The sequence below is a fragment of the Trichomonas vaginalis genome, chromosome VI, assembly GCF_026262505.1.
Source record: "Trichomonas vaginalis G3 chromosome VI, whole genome shotgun sequence".
Lineage (NCBI taxonomy): Eukaryota > Parabasalia > Trichomonadida > Trichomonadidae > Trichomonas > Trichomonas vaginalis.
In genome coordinates this window covers 141,178-166,555 of record NC_067208.1, presented here as the reverse complement: position 1 = coordinate 166,555, position 25,378 = coordinate 141,178, and the positions used below count along the sequence as shown (strand labels likewise).

General features: G+C 28.8%; 7 protein-coding genes across 7 annotated transcripts, besides 7 other annotated features; 3 read left to right on the top strand and 4 right to left on the bottom strand.

Annotated features, from left to right (window-relative positions):
• Positions 1-954: 954 nt before the first annotated feature.
• TVAGG3_0776700 (vault protein inter-alpha-trypsin domain-containing protein) lies at positions 955-3,042 on the top strand (the record flags this gene model as incomplete). The annotated part of the gene is made up of 1 exon (XM_001307555.1): positions 960-2,963. One exon carries the CDS (start codon positions 960-962, stop codon positions 2,961-2,963), a length of 2,004 nt encoding a protein of 667 aa, XP_001307556.1.
• Positions 3,043-5,679: 2,637 nt separating this feature from the next.
• Positions 5,680-6,718: a mobile genetic element.
• A 785-nt stretch (positions 6,719-7,503) lies between these two features.
• Positions 7,504-8,619, top strand: TVAGG3_0776680 (lactate dehydrogenase family protein; the record flags this gene model as incomplete). The annotated part of the gene is made up of 1 exon (XM_001307556.2): positions 7,514-8,515. The coding sequence occupies one exon, from the start codon at positions 7,514-7,516 to the stop codon at positions 8,513-8,515; it is 1,002 nt and encodes a 333-aa protein (XP_001307557.1).
• A 1,139-nt stretch (positions 8,620-9,758) lies between these two features.
• TVAGG3_0776670 (uncharacterized protein) lies at positions 9,759-10,166 on the top strand (the record flags this gene model as incomplete). The annotated part of the gene is made up of 1 exon (XM_001307557.1): positions 9,759-10,166. The coding sequence occupies one exon, from the start codon at positions 9,759-9,761 to the stop codon at positions 10,164-10,166; it is 408 nt and encodes a 135-aa protein (XP_001307558.1).
• Positions 10,167-10,475: 309 nt separating this feature from the next.
• On the bottom strand, positions 10,476-11,831 carry TVAGG3_0776660 (protein serine/threonine kinase protein; the record flags this gene model as incomplete). The annotated part of the gene is made up of 1 exon (XM_001307558.1): positions 10,553-11,803. One exon carries the CDS (start codon positions 11,801-11,803, stop codon positions 10,553-10,555), a length of 1,251 nt encoding a protein of 416 aa, XP_001307559.1.
• Positions 11,832-14,125: 2,294 nt separating this feature from the next.
• Positions 14,126-14,173: a mobile genetic element.
• A 1,308-nt stretch (positions 14,174-15,481) lies between these two features.
• Positions 15,482-15,518: a mobile genetic element.
• Positions 15,519-16,701: 1,183 nt separating this feature from the next.
• Positions 16,702-16,738: a mobile genetic element.
• A 2-nt stretch (positions 16,739-16,740) lies between these two features.
• Positions 16,741-17,340: a mobile genetic element.
• Positions 17,341-18,003: 663 nt separating this feature from the next.
• Positions 18,004-18,032: a mobile genetic element.
• Positions 18,033-18,138: 106 nt separating this feature from the next.
• Positions 18,139-18,853: a mobile genetic element.
• A 663-nt stretch (positions 18,854-19,516) lies between these two features.
• On the bottom strand, positions 19,517-19,942 carry TVAGG3_0776590 (uncharacterized protein; the record flags this gene model as incomplete). Its single annotated transcript, XM_001307559.2, has 1 exon — positions 19,517-19,942. One exon carries the CDS (start codon positions 19,940-19,942, stop codon positions 19,517-19,519), a length of 426 nt encoding a protein of 141 aa, XP_001307560.1.
• Positions 19,943-21,557: 1,615 nt separating this feature from the next.
• TVAGG3_0776580 (protein ubiquitination) lies at positions 21,558-22,974 on the bottom strand (the record flags this gene model as incomplete). Its single annotated transcript, XM_001307560.1, has 1 exon — positions 21,697-22,965. One exon carries the CDS (start codon positions 22,963-22,965, stop codon positions 21,697-21,699), a length of 1,269 nt encoding a protein of 422 aa, XP_001307561.1.
• Positions 22,975-23,629: 655 nt separating this feature from the next.
• On the bottom strand, positions 23,630-24,883 carry TVAGG3_0776570 (M48A Zmpste24p like domain-containing protein; the record flags this gene model as incomplete). The annotated part of the gene is made up of 1 exon (XM_001307561.2): positions 23,653-24,876. The coding sequence occupies one exon, from the start codon at positions 24,874-24,876 to the stop codon at positions 23,653-23,655; it is 1,224 nt and encodes a 407-aa protein (XP_001307562.1).
• Between the last annotated feature and the right edge of the window lie 495 nt (positions 24,884-25,378).

Below are 25,378 nucleotides of genomic sequence, written 5' to 3'. Positions count from 1 at the left end.
ATTATAAGAAAGAAAGGCTCTATTATTAATTTGTGAAGTAAAAACGGTTTTAATGGCCACACATCAAACCTGCACATCAAGAAGCGCCATCGGTATGGAGTTTCTTTTTTTATAACAGGTTATAACCCGTTTGTTTATCTCAGCCTATGTTAGTACGTAGGTTGTCATCAGGCATTCGAACAATTTTTACTAAAAAAATCAACTAAAAAGCTTAAACTATCCTTGAGATATTAAGAAATCATTTCTCATCTATATGATACGTTGTACAATTAAAAAAAATATAAATATCTCTTTTGGAAATAGAAGAAAAATTCTGTTGAGAACATAGACTCTGTATTATATACATGAATCCCAATGTCAAATGTCTTATGTTTTTCTCTCTATCTTACCCAAAATTTGACTCTATCTAACAAAATTTATTTATTTGTTGAGACAAATAAATTTCCATCATTTTGATATATGAATTATCCTATATATGATTTGTCTGGAATCAAATTTTAAGTAATTGTTAAAGTGTTAAGAAAAAATTGCAATTAAACCCTGAAAACTTTGTTCTGTCACTAAATGAATGTTTGGATGCAGAGTTATGGCTAATGCTGCTTCCTGATACCCGTAATTATGTTTCTTGATTTATATTTTCTAGATTTTAGTCCATTTTTTAAGAAATAAACTCTTTGATACGAATAAATGGAATATAAATTTGGGAAATTATTTAGATCAACTTTTACCAAAGTGAAGCTCCCTTCTTTTTCTCAAATTCCGAATTCAAAAAAGCTATAGTACCTAACGATATTTGGGAAAAACATTACGAATCACCTGTTGAAAACTATACAACAATCACAAATAACACAAAACCTGAACAAAATTTGAAGACAGGAATTAAAATTTATTGTGGTAAATTTCAAATTCAATAAAAATTTGACACTTACGAATTTCAATTCATTTTGTATAGTGAAACAATGATAGGAAAGTTCATAACAAGTGAATGTTATGATGGATTAGATTTTGAATCTCTTGATATAATTGGATTCCAGTACAACACATTATTGAATTTTCAAATTAAACAAGTTCTAAAAAATAATTCATACACCGATGTTGGATATTCATTTCCAGTTGAAAATAAATCTGCTATTTCAAATATTCTTTTTGTTATTGGCGATAAAGAAATTAGACCTCAACTTAGAATCTCAGAGGAAGCATCAAAAGAATATCAAGAGTCAAAAGAAAAAGGATATTTGTCAGTGCTTGGGTATAGTTTATCAGAAAATGCTATCATTTTCAATTTCGGAAACTTGCCCATTGATACAAAAATTGAAGTCCATTACACTATCTCATATTTGGCAACAATCAATAATCAAGGATTTTTCTTCAGATTCCCTATTGCTTCAAAAGATCAGTATGGTTATGATTCTTCATTACCAAACACAATTTCATTTAGTCTCAAGATCAAAACAGATAAAAATATAAGAAAAATAGAAGCAAACAATTCAGCAATTATCAATGAGATAGATAAGCATAATGCATCTATCAATCTTAACGAATTTGAATCATCTATTTTTGTTCAAACTTTGATAAGCGATCAAGACAAATGCACTGCAGTTTCAAGTGATGATTATATAGCAGTATCTGTATATAAGGAATTTATCTCAAAACGAAATGATTATGAATGCTTGTCAGATTATTTCTTTGTTATCGATTGCTCCGGGTCAATGGAAGGTAAACTCATTGACAAAGCTGTTAAATGTATGCGTCTTATGTTACAATCTCTTCCTATGAAGTGCAGATTTTCAATTTATTGTTTTGGATATAATTTCCGACAATTATTACCAATTGTTGAATATAACAATGAAAATGTTTTGCTTGCTATGAATCTTATTAAAAATATTAAAGCAAACATGGGCGGAACAAACATATATAATCCATTGAAAGACATTTTCTCACAAGATGGAATGTTAAAGAAAATTTTCCTCTTGACAGATGGTGAAGTTGACAATTCTGAAGAAATTATTAATTTAGTTGAAAAAAACAAAGCATTTGGAAACATTTACACTGTTGGGATTGGATCTGGTGCAGACCCTGGTCTAATTAGAAATCTCGCAGAGGTAACAAATGGAAAATGGACTTATGTTTTAGATAATGAAAATTTCAATGTGAAATTAATTTCATTACTATCTTCATCTATTGATGGTAACTCTGTAGGTATTACTATACATACCAAAGAAACAATCGCTGAGACAATCCCATCAAAGCCATATCCTTTAAGGTCGAATATATCTCAAGACTATTTCGTTAAAGCTCCTTTCTGCGAACATGTATTGATAAGTTCAGAAGAATTTGATTTGCTAATTCCAGTGATGAAGATAGAAGATAATTTTGGAATGAAATGCCTATTTACAAAGATGATTATTCATGAGTATGAAGCATACTTGAGAACTCATAATGATGAAGCAATGAAAAAAAAATGCATTGATCTATCTATATCATCTAAAATTCCTTGCAAATATACACATTACATTGGTTCTATTCCAGAAAATGTGCTTCAAATAGTTAGTGAATTCTGGAAGGATCAAGAAAGATTTGATTATTGTGTAGAACCATCTAAGGAAGAATATGAAATGATGCAAGACAAATTCATGAATGAGCATATGGCTCAAAGCCAAGAACCAAACAACGAACAAAAGAACATTGAAATTGTTGATGATCGTAACGAAATTGAAAAACAAAACATCGATGGATCATGGGATAAGTTTGATACAATAGATTCTGACATTAAAGATAAATATGGTGAAAAAGTTGCTGCAACAGTTGCAGCAATCCTTTATATTTTGAGAAAACCCAAAAAGCAAGTTGATGAACTATCATTAGTTCTCAAGAAAGCTTATTCCTTCTTACATATACAGGTAAAGGAGATTAATTGGGAAGAAATTATTAAGAATAAGTTGAAAATCAATTATAAGGAGTAATTACCTATGATTTGATTAAAAAAGAAAAATATTTTTAATTAGTTTTAAAGAGAATATCTAGAATTTTCACTCTTTTGTAAATAAAGAGATATTAATATCAGAATGTTATTAATTATTAGATGTAACACTGAAACCGATTACCAAACTAGTTATAATGATAAGAATAGTATTTAAAATTTAAAAAATAATGTAATAGTTTTTAATTTCAATTAATTACAAAGAGAAATGCTGCAAATAGCATACTCTGATAATTTATTGAGTTAACGCATAAGCAACTCAAGAAATAATCATTATTGGTTCCGATATTACCAAAAAAATCGAATCGTGATAGTCCAAAGTACTTATCATTCCTGTCTTGTTGAACCATTTCAAATCTTATTACTTTTGCCCTAAATGGCTTAATATCAAAAGAAAAACTTTCTCCTCTCATTGAGAGAATTTGATTATTTGTCTCAGAAACCAACAATTTTAAGTCACTAAAGTTATCCCCATAATATATCTTCCATGATATTGGATAAGACCAATAGCAACTGGGGATGTTAATAAGACTTTGCAAAGTATATTTATGAGCTGTGAATGAAACTGGCAATGAAAAATCAAGCTTAAAAGCTTCCAAAGCTGGACGATTCATACAATACCCAACAAGAGGATTTTCAGAATATAATCCAACCATATCAGAGCAATTGCCGCATCCTTGATGCTCATTTTTGTATATCTGATATTTATCTTTGTATGTGATGTTATTTATTAGGGTCTTGAATATCCACACATTTTTCGCATTAATCTCCTAAAAAAAAATGAACAAAAAGCAAATAATATCTACATCTTAAGTTGAAATATGTTCAGGATTTAATCTAGTCTCTTAATATTATACGATATCGAATGTCGAAGGTCCAAAAAGTTAATGAATAATAAGAAAAGGTGTTAGTATTTGAAAATACGCTCATACTCATGATTACTATGAGAATTTCCTTGAAAATTAAACAATATTTAAATCTAGAAATTATGAAAATGAGTTTAAAACTAAAAATTGTTAAATAAAATTAAGGATGTCAATTCGGAAAATTGTTTTCATTTTAGGAGAATATAATTTTCCTTTTCGAAAATTTAAAAAGTGAGACGCGCAGGATTCGAACTTTTTTAAAAGTTGATTTAAATATATTCTAGTGTGGATTCTAAGGATAATATCATATTTAAAATAAGAATATACTAGTTTAGGTGGTATAATTTTTTTCGATAAATTTGAGAGCATGTACGTTTAGGACATCAAAAGTGTCAATTCGCTCAGCGAAAGCTGAGCTAGCTTCGTTCTCGAAAGAATAGGGAAGGAGTGAAAGAGAGTGATACAGATGTTGACACATTCATATCATTTCAACAAATTTTGATCAAATTGAAATGCAATGAAATTCAATTCACTTCATATCCTTCAGTCAGTACATTGACATCCTTCTACATCACAATGATAACTCGTGCATCAATAGTTCTACAACTAACTCAGAAAAAACAAGATTTTTACTTCCAGCTTACAGCTTTTAAAAAGTTTCGATGATAAAAATCACTCTACTCTTGTTTATCGATATGTTGTGATAGTAGGTAAACGTATTCTTATCGATATTAATAAAAATATTTTTACGAAAATCTGAACCAATTACAGAGTTATTCATAAAGTTTATGATAACTGTAATTACTTCATCTTTGTTTTATATTTGAATAAACAATTTAATTTAATTTGCATAATTTTTTTTAGTTGAAAGACAGGAAACTTAGTTGAGTTTGTATTATTTTTATCGTTCAATTCATTGTATATGTGAGTGATCCAGATATTTAAGATATTTAGAAAAAATTTATTAATTTGATTAACAAATTTTAATCAAAATAGCAAAAATCTATTTGATAGCTGTAAGCAAATAATAATTTCTATTTCAACCAAAATCACTTATTTTCATCTAAACGTATAAAATTGTCAATTTTATGAGAATAAATTTAAAATCTCATGAAATATAAAGGAGAGTAATATTTTTCAATTTTCTTTTTTTCTTTCTCTCAAATATTTTCTATTGGGAATTTTCTTGTTATCAAAAATAATTTTAGTATTTGTTTATTTCATTACATACAATAAAATTTTAAAAACCCTATTTCTTCACAAGAAAATTTTTTTCCTTCATATGAAGAAACATTTTGTTCTCCATTTGATGCTGAGTCTAAATCTCGATTTTTGAATTTTCTTCTTTCCAAATTTCTTTTTTCCAAATTAGAAGTTTAATTCAAATTTTCAATAGTTTATATATTTTCTCAAACCGTCTTAGATTTTCTCTCAAAATATACAAAAATAGTAATACCAATACATGTGTCTAATATACTTTAAAACCATCGTGATAAAATTCAAAAACGAAGAGTTCTTCTCTCCAAATTTTTTTCAAAATCAAAAAAATGAGATAAAAAAATACGTTTGGAAAATTCATTTTTAGCATTTTAGGAATTTTCTCACTTTTCTTCCAAATTGACATCCTTAATAAAATGGTTTAAAATATATCACATATTTAGAGTAGAATAAAATTTAAAGTAGAATAGCAAAACGATAAATATTTTTTTATTTTCCGATTGCCATTCAATTTTTAAGATAATTTAAGATTATATTCGGGTAATATAATAAATATAATAAATTCATGGATAATCTGAAAATAAACAAAAAATATAAAACCTATATGGTATTAAGGGTGCACACGAGAGGATCATGTAAACTTCAGAATTTAGAACCTTATTTTTAGGCATTATCTTGGCTACCTATTTAGGCTCGAAAAGCAAAAAATATCAAAAAATACAACTTGACTCCATTATGACCCTTTCATGGAGGTAGTTTTTATCCGCTAGTATTTTCCCTTTGAATCTCTTTACAATTCGAAATCAAATTCAAAACTCAGTAGAAGAAAGGAAGAATCGACTTACTACGGTTGTAATACGACTAAATACATATATTTAATTATTTTTATTTACATAATAATTGTTTGAAGCTCATATTCCATCAAATTTTTAAATAAAAACATTAAAATGTTGAAAATGTTCATATATTTTAATAGGGTTTTGGCACTTTATTGAGGAATTACTACATATATAGTCGAACTGAACTTGATATTTTGAAATTTAAATTATTTATCAAAATTAAAATTTAACTTGAAATTTATAATTATTTAGTCATATTTTGCATAATTCTAAGTAGATTTTGTAAAAAATCAAGAAAGAAAAATTTTCACGTGCTTTATTTTTTCTTTTTTATAATAATACATATTATTATATAATTAACATATTCATAATGTTTCACCCTTTCAAAAATATAATCCTCCTCCTCTCAAATAAACGTACATACGGGTGGCCTCTTTTTTCAAAAAATTAAAATTTGAAATTTTGGGCTCAAATATTAGAGATTTTTTCAACCTTCAACGATATATGTTGTCTATATCAGACCTCCTTTCTTTTTGATACTTAACATTGTTCCTAAATCTTAGCCGTTAAGGCTGTTCTGAAAATATTTTTTTTTCGAAAAAATTCGAAAAAAATTCTTAAAATTCAAAAATCCCTTAATTCCTGAGGATTTTGGAAAAAAGTTTTTACATGAACATGTGTATATTATATGAAGTATATTGATAAGGTAAAAATCAAATTTTATTGCATATTCATCGAGAAAATAAACTAACGAATCCTCAAAATTGAGAGGGTAATCCTCCTCCTCTCAAATAAACGTACATACGGGTGCACCCTTAAAACTCTTAAAAAAACAAGAAATATTATTGGATAGTAAAGAAAATTTCAATTAGGATAAAAAAGTCACTTTTATTTATTGCCAATACATATATCCTATTATTTTCGTATTTTTAAAGTTATTGCATATATTTAAGTTGAAAAGTTTCTTGATCGTCGTAGATTGAAGAGATTGAACCTGAAGTTCAAGTGACCAACTTTCATGGTATTAATGAATAGATCATACTGATAAATATGAATAAAATTTCGCGGAATACTGCGAATTTAAAACGTAAATTGAGTGAAATCTTTTATTTTATTGAATATATATACAATTGAGACGGGAGCGTAAATACATATTAGAACTTAGCTGGTGTGATCATGAAGATTCCATATTTATTACACTCAATTGATTTGATAATAATAGAATTGATATTTTTATTGAAATTTGAAAAGAACGATGGATTTCTCCCATTGTCAGATTGTAATGGAGAGCAAGATTTGTAAATATATTAGTAATATGTATTTTCATTTGATCAAACTCTTAAATATCCTTAGATAATAATAAATGTAAAAGTTTTATTCAAATTACCATAACATTATTCAAATTTTGAATGGTACCACAAACAATTTTCAATAATTAATCGGCCTTATTTACCTTAGAATATGTTGCTTATTTTTAAAGTAAAATTATCATTGGATTTTATTTAATTACATTTGACATTTTGATGGGTATCGTTCTCAATTTTTGAGAGGGATAATGAGGAGAAATAATTGAATAATTTATTGAAACTAAATAAAATCATTTTTAGATAATGACATCTCCAGCACATGTTCTTATCACTGGCGCAGCAGGACAGATCGGATACGTTCTCTCCAATTGGATTGCAAGCGGTGAATTGTATGGAAACAGACCAGTTGTTCTCCACCTCTTTGATATCCCTGTTGCAGAAAACAGATTGAAAGCTTTAGTTATGGAGCTTGAAGATGGTGCCTTCCAGCACCTTTCGGGTATTGTTGCTACAACAGAACCAGAGAAAGCATTCAAAGATATTGATTGCGCTTTCTTAGTTGCATCAATGCCACTTAAGCCAGGTCAAGTTCGCTCAGATCTTATCAGCTCAAACAGTGTTATCTTCAAGAACACTGGCGAATACCTTTCACAATACGCTAAACCAACAGTCAAGGTTCTTGTTATCGGTAATCCAGATAACACAAACTGCGAAATAGCAATGTTGCATGCAAAGAACTTGAAGCCAGAAAACTTCTCAAGTTTATCCATGTTAGATCACAACAGAGCCTATTACGAAGTCGCCCACAAGCTTGGTGTTTCAATTGAAGATGTCCATGACATCATTGTTTGGGGTAACCATGGCGAATCAATGGTTGCTGATTTAACAAACGCAACATTCACAAAGGATGGCAAAACACAAAAAGTTTCAGATGTCCTCGATGAAAAGTATATGTATGATACTTTCTTCAAGTTCATCAGCCACAGAGCTTGGGATATCCTCGAACACAGAGGTTTCACAAGTGCTGCAAGCCCAACAAGAGCTGCTATCATGCACATGAAGGCTTGGCTTTTCGGAACCAAGGAAAACGAAGTTTTAAGCCTTGGTATTCCAGTTCCAGAAGGAAACAGCTATGGCATCAAACCAGGTGTTGTCTTCTCATTCCCATGCAAGGTTGACAAAGAGGGCCACATTCATGTTGTTGATGGTTACAAGATCAACGACTGGCTCAAGGAGAAACTTGCTTTCACAGAGGATGATCTCTTCAAGGAGAAAGAAATCGCCCTTCGCCATCTTAATGAGTGAAAAATATTCATCAAATGAAGATTAAACAGTAATATATGTCTTAAATACAAGTAATTTTTCTACCAAAAATTGTAGTAAGAATGATATATGAAATAAAACATAATAATAAACTATATATAAACATTTTTGAAAAAAACAAATAAAGGGTGCCATGAGCGCAGGATGAGGCCTCGGGTATGAGGGTTTTCTTGCGAAGGAAAAAAGTGCTGAAAAAAAACAATAAAGTCATTGACCTCAGAAAAAATGAAAACACTTTGAAATGGAAAATGATAACATTGAATTGCATATCGTGCCTATCGGTCATTAATAATAATTTCCAAGATACATCCAAATCTCAAAAAGAAAAAAAAATTGAATAAAAGTCAATGATGAAGTAGAAAGTCAAAACTCGAATTTCTGACTACTGAATTTTATGCTTCCTTTAAGCATAATATCAATCTGTGATATCTAATTTAATGAGCTGCCTCAAAAATATGGTGTTTACCACTTAACAATTTTCATTGATCTTCTCAAAACTTGAATTTACTTCATTAAAAGTCCATTTTAAAGAATGCCACGCAGGGAGAATTGAAAAACCAAATAATGACCGCTTGAAATGCTGTGATATCTCCTATATATATTCATGAAATTCATCACTGTCTATTCAATCTTCGAAAGAATTCAACGACATTATCAAAGAATTAAAAACTAGCTCCAATATCCATTTCAGTACCAATTTTATTTAATATCCAGTGAAATATCAGATGGAAATATCATTTTATTTCAAAAAAAGAAGTTATTGAAAAATTTACACGAGACCAAAGAAAAAATGCAAGTAAAATAAATCAATATGGATATATCATATTGATGATGAATTTTTACAAAATAAATTCTTTTTTCAAAAAAAGTTAATCGTTAAGCTTTCAATCACCATTGGTCTTATTAAGTTCTAGGTGAGTAACATGAATATATACTAAATACCAAAAATAGTCAAAAAATTTTCAAAACGACAAGTTGAAAAAAGAACACAATCGATTCGATTCCTGGCAGTCCAGATGTAAAGATGAGTTCCAAAAAGCTTAAAACCCCGATATGCAATGGATTTGACTTATCCAGTGAAAAAAAGGATGATAAAACGTTTATCAGAAATTCAACACTTTCTGAGAGTAATTTAAGAATTTAGTTAGATCGTGAAGTGAGAGAAATAAAATTTTAAATTCAAGTCAAAATATTCAAAAAATTTTCAATAGTTTCAAAAATAAAAATGAACAAGCAAATTAGGAGGTTCATAATAGACGAAGGGACTGCATACGAGCAAGTTGTAGAATGCACTGAGAGGGGGTTCCCCGTCTTCAATGGTATTAGAAGAAAGAAACCTAGAAAAGAATTATCCATGAAGAGTATTAGCAGGCCCATACCAAAACCAATTATAGAACTCCCATTACCTATAATAGATAATTCTCTACTTCCTAAGAAGGTTGACGACCCTACAGATAAAACAGATTTTATGAATTTGTTATCATCCCAGTTACATAGTGGAAAACTCTATGACCCACTAGAATTTACCTTAATGATTAAAGATTCGTGGGCTTATAACCTTAGTCCACCCGAGCTGATAAACACGAAGTCATCTCCGCCAATACCAACAATTGTTATGCCAGTACCCATATAATGATCTTAGAATTATATTCTACCCAATATTTCAGTGATTGTTTGTACCTGAATAATTTTTGACTTGTTTTTTTTTCTAAAGATCCCCTTCATTTTTTAATTTATTATTAATCATGTATTAAAACTATCGCAAGAAAACCTGGTGGAAATAATTTATCCACTCGTTAATCGTACAGTTCCCGAACACCCAAAAATCGTTGTTTTAAGGATCAACACATGATTGTGATATTTTCTGTAAGACAATGATAAGAGTTGAATCATGAAAGGTTTAAAAATAAAAAAAGATAAGAAATTTCTTTTCTGATCATAAATTTATGTGTAATTATGCTATATTAAAATAATAGAACACTAAAATAAGAAGCTTTATTCATGAAATAAATAAAAATATTAAACATCAAATTCTGGATTTGTATATTCAAAATCTCCAAACTTCTGAAGGACAGGAGGAGCGTCCGAATCTTCAGCTTCTGATGTTTGTATCTTATCAAGGTTGTTAAGACCATCACTGCTGCTTACGCTCTTTGGAAGAACATATGAGGTTCTTTTATCAAGTTCTGTCCAATTAAAACCTTCAAAGAACTTAGAGTTCCTTATTTCATTGTAGCCTGCACGTTTTGTTGGGTCTTTCTTAAGAAGAGAAGCGATTAATGTTCTTGTGTTTTCATCAGTGATTGGGAAGTAGTTTGGATTCTTATTGAGGATGTTTGAGTACAATGTCGTTCTATTTGGATCCTCAAATGGCGTCCTTCCTGCGAACATTTCATATAAAAGAATTCCGACTTGCCACCAATCAATGGCTTCTGTATATTCTTTGCCCTGGATGACTTCTGGAGCTAAATACTCTGATGTTCCGCATAAAGTTTTCGTTGTATCTTTATCGGAATCGAGCATTTTGGAAATTCCGAAGTCAGTGAGCTTGATATGGCCATCTTCGCAAATAAGAATGTTCTCTGGCTTAAGATCTCTGTAAATAATCCTTTCTTTGTGTAATTGTTGCAATGCTGTTGCGATTTCAGCAGTATAAAGCTTAATTTGATCAACAGTAATCGCATTGCTCTTAGACATGTGCTGGAAAAGATCTCCACCTGAAACGTACTCTAAAACTAAGTAGAATTTCGATGGAGTCTGGAAAGACGATAAAAGTGACACGATGAACGGTGATTTTGTGGTCTTCAAAATCTCACGTTCAGACATGATCGTATCAACTTTTGCCATATCTACGAGGGACTTCTTGTGGATTGATTTGATGGCGCAGAACTTTCCGGTCTCTTTATGACGAGCCAAAACAACTTTACCGTAAAATCCACGTCCAAGTTCTGAAATGATTTTGTATTCTTTTATTTTGGTCGTATTCTCGGGGATTGACAGTACAAGAATGTGGCTGAGCCAATTATGAAAATCTTTATTATCTTTTACTTGAAAAGAAAAGATCTTTCCTTCTGGCTGTGTGATTTTGAATCCGACTCTCCATCTGGTTTCAATCAACGAAACCTGTGATTTTGGTGTGATGACGAATGAATTGGTCAATTTTGTCTTTGATTCATCAAGATAGATAAAGAAGCCATCATCTTTGATTACACAATATCTACGATGCCAGATATGCGGTAGACCAGATCGTTTAATTAGCCATCCTTCCATTGTTTTTCTGAACTAGATAAAAAAAAAATAATTGAATATCAATTTTCTGATGAAATTTGATTGCATTATAGTTTCAATTTTTGAGAACTTAATGCGATCAATGATCAAATTTATGCTAATTATTATATACATATATAGAAATACAAGTTTACAAATTATCAAAATCAACATAAAATTTTTAAAATAATGGTCAATCTGTGTATGATAAGTTCGAATTGACAAGGGTTATTGTCAAAAATTAACTTTGAATGACAAATTTATTTAGCGGAGAGGTAGGGCAACGATAGAAAATTTTTGGAAAAAAAGTTCGGAGATCTTAAACGTATCATATTCCCTGCATGGTTTGGTATCTTCCGCCATGCGTTGTGCCAAACATATTGACACTTTCCAATAATTAATTTATGGTATGAGTCACAGAGTTAGATTATAAAAAGAAAGTAAATAATTGCAATTAGAAATCATATATGTCGGAAATCAAATGTTGATGAGCAGAAACCTTTTACTCATCATAAAAGAGATAAATCACTAAAGATTTGTATACATTAAAATTTGATATTTGGTGCTCGAAAACTGTCTGATGGGACTCCTCCAAAATGAACCAATCTATCGCTGAGGACCAAATTAGATGATGTGGATGGTGTATTCTCTAATTCTAACTTAGGAAGAATGGGAACAAAACGAATGACGACAACAACATGTCAAACATAGATTAAATATCTATGAATCAATAAAGTATACGTGCATTGAAGGTGATAACAATCACTTGAGGCTTATAACTCTTTGACTAAATTATGCAATAATTAAATATAATCATTTTTATATTTTTATACTGATAGTAATTAATATACTATCCTGCTTAATAAATGGTATGATCAAATTTGTTTGAAAATTTAATTATGTATATGAAACTATGTCTTCTATATAAAAATCAAAATTTTCGGACGAACCTAGATTGAACCTTTATGAAAATCTATCATTTTTGTTAATTGAGTTAATATGAATCTTTTACATATGTATATATAGCATTGATAGCTTATATAATCATGGTTTATTCCATATTAACATATTTTTTCGGTTAAATTTGTTAATAATATCATGTAACAAATTAATTCAAGATTAGAGTGTCTACAAAATGCTAACAAATAAGAACAAAATACGATTTCTCGACTTAAATTTTAATATGGAGTAGTTTTTCGTTTAAATCTAATTAAAAATGAATAAAAACTTATCTTGTACTATTTTCATTCAAAGATTTTAATAATGTAAATCATGCATTTTCATAATTCAGTACAGTTCTTTTTAGAATTAAAGTTGATGAGGATGATATTTGTGATTTAAAATAATTTGTTAATGTTCACCTTTTATTCATCACCTTGTGGTATGCCCTAAAGCAATAGCATTATCAATTCTGCTGAATTGATCAACTCAAAATTCCAAAAAAAATTCAAAAATTCAAAAATGAAATTAAACAATTTGAATTTTCACATGAAAAAATCAATTTCGAAAAAAATTTGGAAAATCAAAGTATTTGATAATTAGTCAAATAATCAATTTACATCGTTTTTACTCATAAAAAACAACTAATTTTTGATTTTGATATCATATTTGATAAATACTCATTCCAGAGTTGACGTAATGTATTAATTATTGTTAGAGATATTGCTTTCGCAGCAAAATTCTTATTTCATGAAAGAAAAAAAAAATGATTTTATTCCAACAAAAAACACGTAAACAGATGAATGGAAACGTACTATATTTTCATAAATGTAGTAATCAGCGTGTCAGCTTTTGTTTATCATGTTCGAGTCAAAATGTATTAACTTGTAATAAGAAATATTCGAAGATTATATGAAGTATTGAGCATTCTTTGTAGAAATATTTGTAATTCATTACTAACATATATAATAAAGTTGTTTTTTTTTCCTTATTGCAATAATTTTGTCTGATTTTAATATTCTCATGTATACGAGTTGTGTGAATATGCATCATAATATGCGTAAATATACTTATTTGCGACGAATAATGTGGTTGCATAATGGAGGTGCTAAATTTTGATTTTTAATATGGGGCTTTGGTATGTATAATCATGTTCTTATCTCAACGTAGGAGTATTGGTGCAATATGATTAAAATTTACGAGGTTGATCTTAAATTGAATAATTCTTGAGTATAAATCACAATGCAGCTAATTCTATGTTAAAGATAGATACAGATTGTAGTAATCAATTAGGAGTACAAATTCATTCTTTCATTTCTGTCGTATTGAGCAGAAAGGAAGAGATCATAACCTAGGAAAAAAAGCCCAAATTTGTCACTTTTCATAGTACGTTAAACTCAATTCGCTCGGCGAATGCCGAGCACACGTACTCATCATTCAACATAATATTCTCATTCTTTGGTTATTATAGTGCCAGACAACACAAGATTTCAAAGAATTACTTGAGTTTTCAATTAATCTTAATCCGATTTTAGATTTATCGAGAACTCCATCATCACAATCACATACTTCAGTGCGTAACTACAATTATCCATATACAGAAGGAAGTTCTTTTCGAACAACTCATTGGAGTCTGTTTTGGAAAGAACTTCTTTCTGTCCGACTTAATTTCATAGTTCCTGATCAAACCAAAAGACAGAAACCACACACTATCTACTTAGGAAAGGAGTTCTTTCTCAATCTTCCTTAAATTGAGATTTTACGAGAGATAACCCTTCTATTGCACTTAAAAATGAACATTTTGATATCTTTAGTATCACACATGGTCATATATAGTATTTCATCTACATGAATACATTTCATCTTTCGAAGTCTCTCATTAAATGGGAGGCTTCGAAAGATGAATCGTTTTATTCATACAACTTTAAATCTCGAACACATTTAGAAGTGAGTATATCATTTTATTCTTGTTTTGAGTTTATTCTGATTCAAAATTGCAGTGAAAACAGAAGTTCACACATCATATCTGAATGTGAGCTCATCTATACTTATACGATCTCAATACCTCCACTCTAAGCATAAGAGGTGAAGTTATATAAAAATTATCAGATGCGTTGAAGTCTCAAAAGTATTGCCTGAATGCTTGTTTCATATTTGTCCAAGTAGTTTCAATGAATAAATGTATTGTTTTTTATAATTTCGATTTATTTTTAGAAAGTATTCAATATAAACCTTTATTGTGTTATTTACATCTCATAAATTCTCTGTCTAAATCATATAAAAGCGCGTTTTACCCCTATGAATCAAGAAATTCATTCAATATTCATGGTATATTTATTAAATTTATACGATTTACTAATAATCAATATTATATCCTCATAAATAGCAATATATTTTGGTAATCTATGATAATCATATACAATATTTGAAATCAAATTTTCATTAGTTTAGGTTCCTTGTTAATAGTAAACCATTATATTTATTACTAATAATAAAATCTATGTGTCGTATTGAAATTCAATAAAATTACTTATTCGGTCCAAAAAAACAAATTAGATAAAATTTTTCTTTTTTTATGTAATTTTTGTTTTTCATTTTTCTCAAGATCCGAAGTTATGTTCTAACTTTTGCCTGAAAAAAAGAGATAAAAAACATTCAAAAATATTGAAAATTTTTTATCAGTAATTTTTGAGATTTTTGAGTTTCCTTTTAAATATATAATAGCTGATATTCATACTATTGTAATAAACAGAAATTCATCAAAAGTGGCAGCTCTCAATTTTTTGACATTTGTAAATTCTAAATTGAATGAGAAAAATGAAATAATACTAAGCATAATACAATATTCTAGATTTAATTATAATTAGGAAAAGTTAGTTTTGAGAGTACTTTTCATAGGCATATAGAATGAAATCTTCTGAAAAATAATATCACATAAACTCATATTATTTTCTAATATATAACTATTTTATATAAAAATCAAATTCAATGATCTTAAAAGCGAAGGATAAACCTCAAAATTTACGAATATAATGAGTGGGAATATAATGCTTATCTATCATAAAACCATATGAAATATCAATTTTTGCTTTACGCCTAATTTTTGACGACAATTAGCAAAAAATGTTAAATGTTAACACTCAGTCCATTTGAATATGAAAAATAAAATTGACTTTGATTAAATGTTTTTATTTATCATGCAATTCTTCTTGCGACCAAAGTTTTGAATAAAAGTTCAAAAAATAAGATAGCTTAAAAAATAATATACGGTAGTGTTTACTAATAGATGAATAGTATATAAATTCTATTAAAATGGATTTGATCCAAAAAATATATAAAATTTGATCATAAAAAAATCGTTTTAAATTACTTCTTCATTTAAATTATAACAATTATTTTTGGTTTTATATTTTTTTGGATCAAATCCATTTTAATAGAATTTATATACTATTCATCTATTAGTAAACGCTACCGTATATTATTTTTTAAGCTATCTTATTTTTTGAACTTTTATTCAAATCTTTGGTCGCAAGAAGAATTGCATGATAAATAAAAACATTTAATCAAAGTCAATTTTATTTTTCATATTCAAATGGACTGAGTGTTAACATTTAACATTTTTTGCTAATTGTCGTCAAAAATTAGGCGTAAAGCAAAAATTGATATTTCATATGGTTTTATGATAGATAAGCATTATATTCCCACTCATTATATTCGTAAATTTTGAGGTTTATCCTTCGCTTTTAAGATCATTGAATTTGATTTTTATATAAAATAGTTATATATTAGAAAATAATATGAGTTTATGTGATATTATTTTTCAGAAGATTTCATTCTATATGCCTATGAAAAGTACTCTCAAAACTAACTTTTCCTAATTATAATTAAATCTAGAATATTGTATTATGCTTAGTATTATTTCATTTTTCTCATTCAATTTAGAATTTACAAATGTCAAAAAATTGAGAGCTGCCACTTTTGATGAATTTCTGTTTATTAGAAAACATTATGAATATGTTAATTATATAATAATATGTATTATTATAAAAAAGAAAAAATAAAGCACGTGAAAATTTTTCTTTCTTGATTTTTTACAAAATCTACTTAGAATTATGCAAAGTATGACTAAATAATTATAAATTTCAAGTTAAATTTTAATTTTGATAAATAATTTAAATTTCAAAATATCAAGTTCAGTTCGACTATGTATGTAGTAATTCCTCAATAAAGTGCCAAAACCCTATTAAAATATATGAACATTTTCAACATTTTAATGTTTTTATTTAAAAATTTGTTGGAATATGAGCTTCAAACAATTATTATGTAAATAAAAATAATTAAATATATGTATTTAGTCGTATTACAACCGTAGTAAGTCGATTCTTCCTTTCTTCTACTGAGTTTTGAATTTGATTGCGAATTGTAAAGAGATTCAAAGGGAAAATACTAGCGGATAAAAACTACCTCCATGAAAGGGTCATAATGGAGTCAAGTTGTATTTTTTGATATTTTTTGCTTTTCGAGCCGAAATAGGTAGCCAAGATAATGCCTAAAAATAAGGTTCTAAATTCTGAAGTTTACATGATCCTCTCGTGTGCACCCTTAATTTGTCTCAATTTCAGTATTATAAATTTTTATAATTTCAATATTTTGAAATACACTTTTTAATATTTCAATATTTATGATATTTCAATGTATTAAGTGGTCTCAAATTGAGCTTCTCAAATATAAGTTGGCCTATTCAAATAATAAAATTAAATAATATTTAAAATAATAAATAAAAGTGATTGAGGTCATAGCAAAACGGCTGTTTCAGTCATTAATTCTTAAAAATAAAAAGGGTAAAAACTAAATAAAATGGGTAAAATTCAATAGTGTCTGTGCTATCGTTCAATTTGAAGGTGTCTTTTGAAACCGCAAGACACATTGAATTTTTGAATAGTGTATTATGGTTTGACGGACACCAATGAAAAAAATAAAATGATATTTATTTTAAATATATAAGATCCTTATATAAAATATAAATATTTTATCGTTTTAATTTATTGTTTTAGAAATGTTTTTTATTGAAAAATCAATAAAACTAACTCCAAAATAAAATTTTTGATTTAAAGACTCTATGATGACACCAGGCAAATCTTCCAAGACACCTATCGTCGGGAATCTAACAACCCTATTTAAAAGAATTTTGGAAAAAACAGAATAAGGATAATGATATTATTTTAGATACACAATCGATGTACTGAAGAATAATCCGGTAAAATGATGATATAAAATTAGATTATTTTACAAGTAGCTAAAAGAATAAAACTATAATATAAAATAAATGAAGTTTAATGAAACAATAAAGGTTAAATAAATAATAAAGATTTTTATTTTATATCAGTATTGAGAAGAAGTAACAGCTGACACTTGGTAGACAACTTCTTTATGTCTAGAAAATTCTATCTTGCCTTTTATTTTTTTCTCGCTGTGAAACGTATTCGGTCATTTTTTTAAAAATTAATTTTTTGTTAGAGATAAGAGCTAAAACTTTGCAGACAACTCCCCCATGTCTAGCAAATTTAACATTCGTCTCCCATTTTTATATATTTGGTTTAGAATGTTCGAAAATGCGTAATATGGTCATTAATATTAATTGAAAAGAACTTTGAATTAATTCAATCTGATCTCACAAAATATTTTAAATTACAAACTTTGTAGTTTGAATAGATAATTAGTAGTAAACTTAAATAACTAGTTTATTTTTGAATAAAAATTATTTGAATTTATTCAATTTTGTGAATTTTCCTTCAAAAATCAAGTTTAAATATCTTATTTGCCATATAATTATAAATACAATGAAACATATTCGAAATTGAAAAGAATGACTTTTTCTGTTCTTTCAATCATTCAATTTGAATTTTGCAATATTGGATTTCTCATTAAATAGCTATTAAAAACAACAAGCAATTTAACTTACATTCAAATTTATTTGTGTTATATTCAATCTTCTCAAAACTTATAATTTTCGGCTATAGCATGATTATATGCTATATAATATAATAAACCTATAATAGTATCATTCTTTCAATTATTTGAAGAGAAAACCGAAAAAATCTATTTTTGGTATATTACATTGTTGAATCAAAAGCAACTAATTTAGGAAAGATGAGTACAATTCTTTTTCAGCTTACGCAAGTTCATTTTTTGCAATGTCTCCAACTTTGATGAATTCCATTACCTCATCAGATAAAAACAAACACAAATTCCTTACTTAATGCATGCTTATTTCTCATATTACCTACAAAATGCTCGTTTTAAAATCAAAATTTCGATCGCAAAATTATCATTACCGGGCATTCACACAGAATTAAATTGCTAATCTCAACTAGGACTAGTTTTACGATAATATTTATATCAAATACCACATTATACAATATTATATGCTTTGGCCTTATCCTCTATGAATAGAAGCGAAATTGTCCAAGGCGATTGTAAAACATCGACTGCAAATTACATTTTACCATATTAATTCGATGTGAAATCCAATATCTTTATTTCTCCATCTCGTTACCCTTCCGAAATCCACATTACATATTGCAGGAAGAAACAGCTACTTGCAGATATTTGATTTACGATATTTCGATACGATTATAAAAAGAATATTTAGTTATATTTTTTTTTTAGAATAAAAGTTTTTGTTTGTTTGTTGTAATTACTGTAAGTATTTTTAAACACACATGCTATCATGTATAGGTTAAGCATTTAGAATAAAAAAAAAAGAAAAGAATTAAATTAGTTGATTCTGCAGCAGCCACCACCTGTGTTATCAGCGGCATCCTTAGCCTTGTCCTTGTCCTTATCCTTGGCTTCATCCTTAGCCTTCTCCTTACGCTCTTCTTCTTCCTTACGCTTTCTTTCTTCCTCTTCCTTACGTAATCTCTCTTCTTCCTCCTTACGCTTGCGTTCTTCCTCTTCCTTACGTAATCTTTCTTCTTCCTCCTTCTTCTTGCGCTCTTCCTCTTCCTTTCTGAGGCGTTCCTCTTCAGCCTTCTTGGCTTCTTCCTCAGCCTTCTTCTTGGCTTCCTCTTCCTCTAATCTCTTCTTTTCGGCTTCTTGTGCGGCCTTCTTCTTTGAATCTGAGCTTGAAGAAGAAGATAATGAACTTTCACTGTAGTAGTATGAACTCTTATCACTATCGCTATAGGAATAATCACTCATTGTAAATTAGTGTTCCTGAAAAAAAATTATGGCCACTTATTAAATCACTTTTTAAATAGTTTACTATTCAGAAACATTTTCATATACGAAATTAACGACGATATTAATATCACATTGTACTGATTATTTCTATCATTTTGTTTTATGAAGGGGTTTTACAACATTGAAATTTCTGAATCCCTTTAGCCGTCAACTATCACTGAAATTTCAATAACATTGCCACCAATTCTGCGAAATTCCGAACAAAGGTATTGTTTTGACATTGATGAATATTGTCCGTTAATCTTAATTTTTTCAAAGGGTGAGCTATAAGATTGTTTTTGATGATATTTCACAAAATTTCCCACTCCAAAGTAATGATCTATATGTCGAATAATTTAAAAAACATTTATTTGAGGTGGTTCTGGGCTGTTCAATTTTTATTTGAATTTTTTATATTTTTATCTATGTATAAATCTTCTTATATCCTTTCTTATAGTTAATCGCAATCAAAATTTTAATCAAACTCTGAAACCATTCAAAAGCCAATCGATTTTTGGTTTTGCTGCGTGACATGAATTCAGTACCTTGGAACGATTATCATCCTATTACAATTCATTTTAACTTCATATTGCAATTCTATCAACTTACCGATTCTACAGACTTTCCAACCAGGCAACTTTGTTGATGGAATTCGCTCGAATACAAATAACCATCTTGCATGTATACTTGTGGAGATGTAATTGTCCCCTAAAACGTTTCCAACGTTCAAATTTGATACTTAATCTTTTCAAAAATCTAGTTTCAGAATGCTTTGGTAAGCAGATTTAATAATTTAGAACCAAGAAAGACTATACGGTTTATTCGAGTTGCTTATTTTTGCTTCTAAATATTATTGCTTTTATATGATCGAGTTTGATTGATTTCATTATTTATTATCGGAAATAATTCGAAATACATTACATTTCAAGATAATAATTCGATGCAATACAATCAGAATGAATAATCAAGGACGGATTACAATCTAATTAATAATTTCGCCTAAGACACAACGTACTGAATACTGCTGCTCTAATATAACCCTTTTTAACGGGTGATCAATAAAAGTGCCATAAGATTTTCTCTGAAATCACTTTTGACAATAGAATCTGTAACTTCCAAAATCCATTCAATAGAAATCCATTCAATAGAAATCACTGATGAATTCTCATATTTGCTTTAATATGATAATGAGATGTAGTCCCAACTGATATTCGAATAAAAGCTTCCAAACTCAACAAAAGCTCTTCATTTATACTTTTATTTGCAAATGAAATATTTTCATTTCTTAATAATCGCATGACACATATGGCCATTGGATATGAGACCCATATGTATATACTATCTTTCCTTATTTTCAAGTTTTTCACATGAAATAACAATAACAACGTAACTCTCAATTATACGAACTGATTTACATAATTATCCAATCATTGCATTATACATAAACTGCCATTATTTACTGGCATTTTATTTTTCCCTCAAATTAACTTGCCATATAAGAAGATATATAAATCTATACTATCCAGCTAATAAAACTTTGTAGAACATAGCTCTTTTTATTGAACTTGAAGAAAAATTTATTGTTGGATTATAAATAAGCTTCATCTGAGCATTACTGACCTGCAGTTGAACATTGCTTATCGATTTTATAGCGGATTGCACTTAAAAATATATATTTAGAACAATATTATTATTTTATAAAAACAATAAAAAACAAATCTATATATATTTGATTACTTCTTGATCTGTGAAAGAAGGAACTTCTTAATCTGATCATTCTTTGCATAATCAAGAGGTGTGAGCCAAGCATTTGACAATTCATTTGCTTTTACACCAGATTGAGTACAAAGGAACTGAACAACAGGAAGATGGCCATCCCAAGCAGCCATGTGAAGAGCTGTTCTTCCATCAATATCTTTTTCACAGACATTGATTGTTGGAAGGCAACAAAGGAACTGAACAACATCTAAATGACCTTTACTGGCAGCTAAATGGAGTGGTGTACGGCCATTATTATCTTTTGCGTTATAATTAACTTTTGGAAGTGCGCAAAGATATTTTACGACTTCAATTCTACCTTGGAATGCTGACCAATGTAATGCTGTCATTCCATCAGCATCAACTGCAGCAACATCAATAGATTTCAGTAAAGCAAGGAATTCAACAATTTTTAGATGGCCGGAAGCACATGCATATATTAGAGCTTGATTTCCATGATGATCTGACTCAAGAGTCATCAAATATTGTACAGTATGTATGTGTCCTCCATAAGCAGCCCAAAGAAGACCATTTCTATGGTTTTTATCTTGTATTGAAAAATCGTAACCGTTTTCTACAAGAGATTGTACAAGTTTCACATGTCCTTTGTAAGCAGCTTCATGGAAAATGTTTCTTTCGTACTTTCCTTTAAGATTAACAATACCTTTTTCAATAGCATATTGAATGCAATCATTATCATCCTGAGAAGCACAATGATCTAATATTCTGTAGCATTTTTCAAAATCTTTCTTTGCATTTCTAAGAAGGGATATGTTTTGGTTACTTGTAACTTTGGAATTGTCATCATCAAGAGCTAATGGGCTTCCAAATCTCTTATATATGTCTGTTGAAATAGATCTGCGTAAAATATTCATATTCTGAGAAATTGGGGGGGCAGGACCAGAATTTGCAGGAGTAGGTGTGCTTGAATGATTAATAAGAATCTGTATTACTGATGAAAGTGCAGTGAAGAATGGGCATTCAAGAGATTTTGTCAACATTATCAAGAAACGATTAATTGTGGATGCATTTGCGTCAATAAGAATGTTGAGATGTTGGAAAAATTCAAAAACCTCTAACGATTTGTACTTTAATTTTAAGTCATTAAGAAAAATTATAGCATTATCTAAAGAGGTTTCAGTCTTTTCGAGAACCTTAAGAATATCCTGCTTTTCGAACTCTTCTATGAATTTGTGATCATGAACGTATTGATCAAAATGGATGACGGCGTCCTCGACACTCATAAATTGTGGTAAAGCTTTTATTCAAATTTTATTCTTATGAAAAATTGGAAATTAATGATGAGTATACTATTGGCATAATAATACGTTTGAATATTAAAAATTGATAAAATATCATTCAATTCTTCCTCTGAAAAAATAATCACACAATCAAAATACATATATATTTATAAAACAGGATTAATATTTAATAATCCAAATCTTTTTGAAAGATTTCAATTTTTTGAAAGCATTCTGAGAGATTAAAAACGATTAAAGTGTTTCACATCGTTAAATTAAGATATGTTATTAATCACAATATACTGAGCATTATTTCAAAGTTTGAAGTTTTGAGGTCTTTATAGTCGAATTTTGTGAGGATTTTGAGATTTGAACCAGCACATTCATATTTTATTAAAAACTTTGGTGCATGGCTATGTGGAATTTAGAAATAAATAAAAATCGATTTGATATCATGGAAAATTTTCTTGTCTTTCCAGAAATTTAATGCAAAATACATTTTTAATAGCAACATCATCTTAATCATCAGGAGTTTTAATCAAGCATTAATATTTTGGATCGAAATCTATTATATTTGATGGGAAATTTGATCAATTTTAATTGTTTTTGACATTTATAATGTGTAATTAACATAGTATCAAAGAAAATTAAGGAAATAGTTATTATGTTAAAAAATCTAAATAAAAATTTTTATTCTTTCTTTTTCATTATGGCGCGAGCAGCTTCTACGCGCTGAGGAATTGTTGGATGTGAACTTGTGAATGCAGAATAAAGTGGATCATCGTCAATTGTATCCATATTATCTGTAGCCAAGTCAATTAAAGCAAGATCGATCGGAAGATTCCTTTCTGCAGCGAAAGAGTCTGCCTGGTACTCAAAGTGTCTGCTGAGCATGTTCATTGGTAAATCAAGTAAAGTTTCAATTGGGGACATTAAAATACCAAACAAAAACATTCCAATAATGAATGGTTTGTCTTCTACACCGAATTCTATGAATATGGAGTCTGTGCTCATGAACATGTAAAGAACATTGAAGAAAATTGCAAACTGAATTTGGGAAATTATGAACTGTTTGAAGATATGCCAGTGCTTGGAGTGACCAATTTCATGGGCGATAATGGCAACGAGCTGGTCAACTTTAGGATCTTCAAGGAATTTATCTGCAAATGCAATCTTTTTAGTAAAGAGACCAAATACCATGGCATTTGTATGGTTAGTACGCTTGGAATCATCGGCACTGTAGACTTCTTTAGCATTGAATTTGGTTTCTTCGCAAAGTTTATTAATTCCTTCAAAAGCAGGTCCTTCTGTAATTCTAGTAAGTTTCGTAAAGAGAGGAAGGATGAGAATAGGATAAATAACTTGCATAATTAACTGTATAATGACAAGAACGATCTGAATTATGTAAACTGATTTCGCTCCAGCTTTTCTGAAGATAAAGATAATAATTGGGACTAAAATATCTGTCAAAATCAAAGAGATTGCTTGGGACTTAAGAATATCTGTAACCCAAAGTTTCTTTGTGGATTTATTGAATCCATATTTTTCTTCAATGACGAATGTGCTGTAATAACTGAATGGAAGGTCGATAATGGTTCCAATAACATCGAAAACGTCCAAGAAAATAAGAGAATGTATGATTTCACCACCATAATTGAAAAAGTTCCAGAAAGTGCCAATAAATTTGACTTTGAATAATACTAAGAAGAAAGAAATGACCGATTGAAGTAATGCGAAGTTAATTTTATCAGTTTGATAAGCTTTTTCTTTTTGGAATTTTTCATCTGTGATTTTATCCTTGAAAATCTTAGGCGGTTCTGTTGCTCTTAATATAGTCTTTCTTTGTCTCAACGTAAGATAAGTTGATAGGAAAAATGAAAGAACAACAAGCAAATTGCAAATTGCGTACCACATTATTTTTAAAGCTTTATTGATAGAATTAGCATGTATTATCCAATTCAATACTATCAATTAGTATGAAATATCGATTCGCTCTAATATTTTTGAGATTTCAATTGCTTTCTTGAAGAACGAAATATGTATACTAAATTCAAGTAGTCATCCATTCAGAAAATTCTACTGTGCATTGAATCTGCGGCAAATTCTGCATTTCTGAAATAATTTTAATAAAATGCAAATCAGACAATATTCCCATTCATCAATAACTTTTTGTTTAATGTGACAATGCAGTCGACAACAAAAACGATATATTTATTAATAATTTTTATTTTTATTTTAATTTTCATTGCTTTTTGGGAAAAATCCTGCACACATAGGTTAATTCACCCAGTAATATCTAAAGATTGTTTTGTTTTGCATAATTTGTATTCTGAAAGTTCTTTTTCAAAGTCGAATTCAAAAATGACGATAAATTGAAATTGGAAAATATCCAAAATTAGTTTGTCTAAAATAAAAG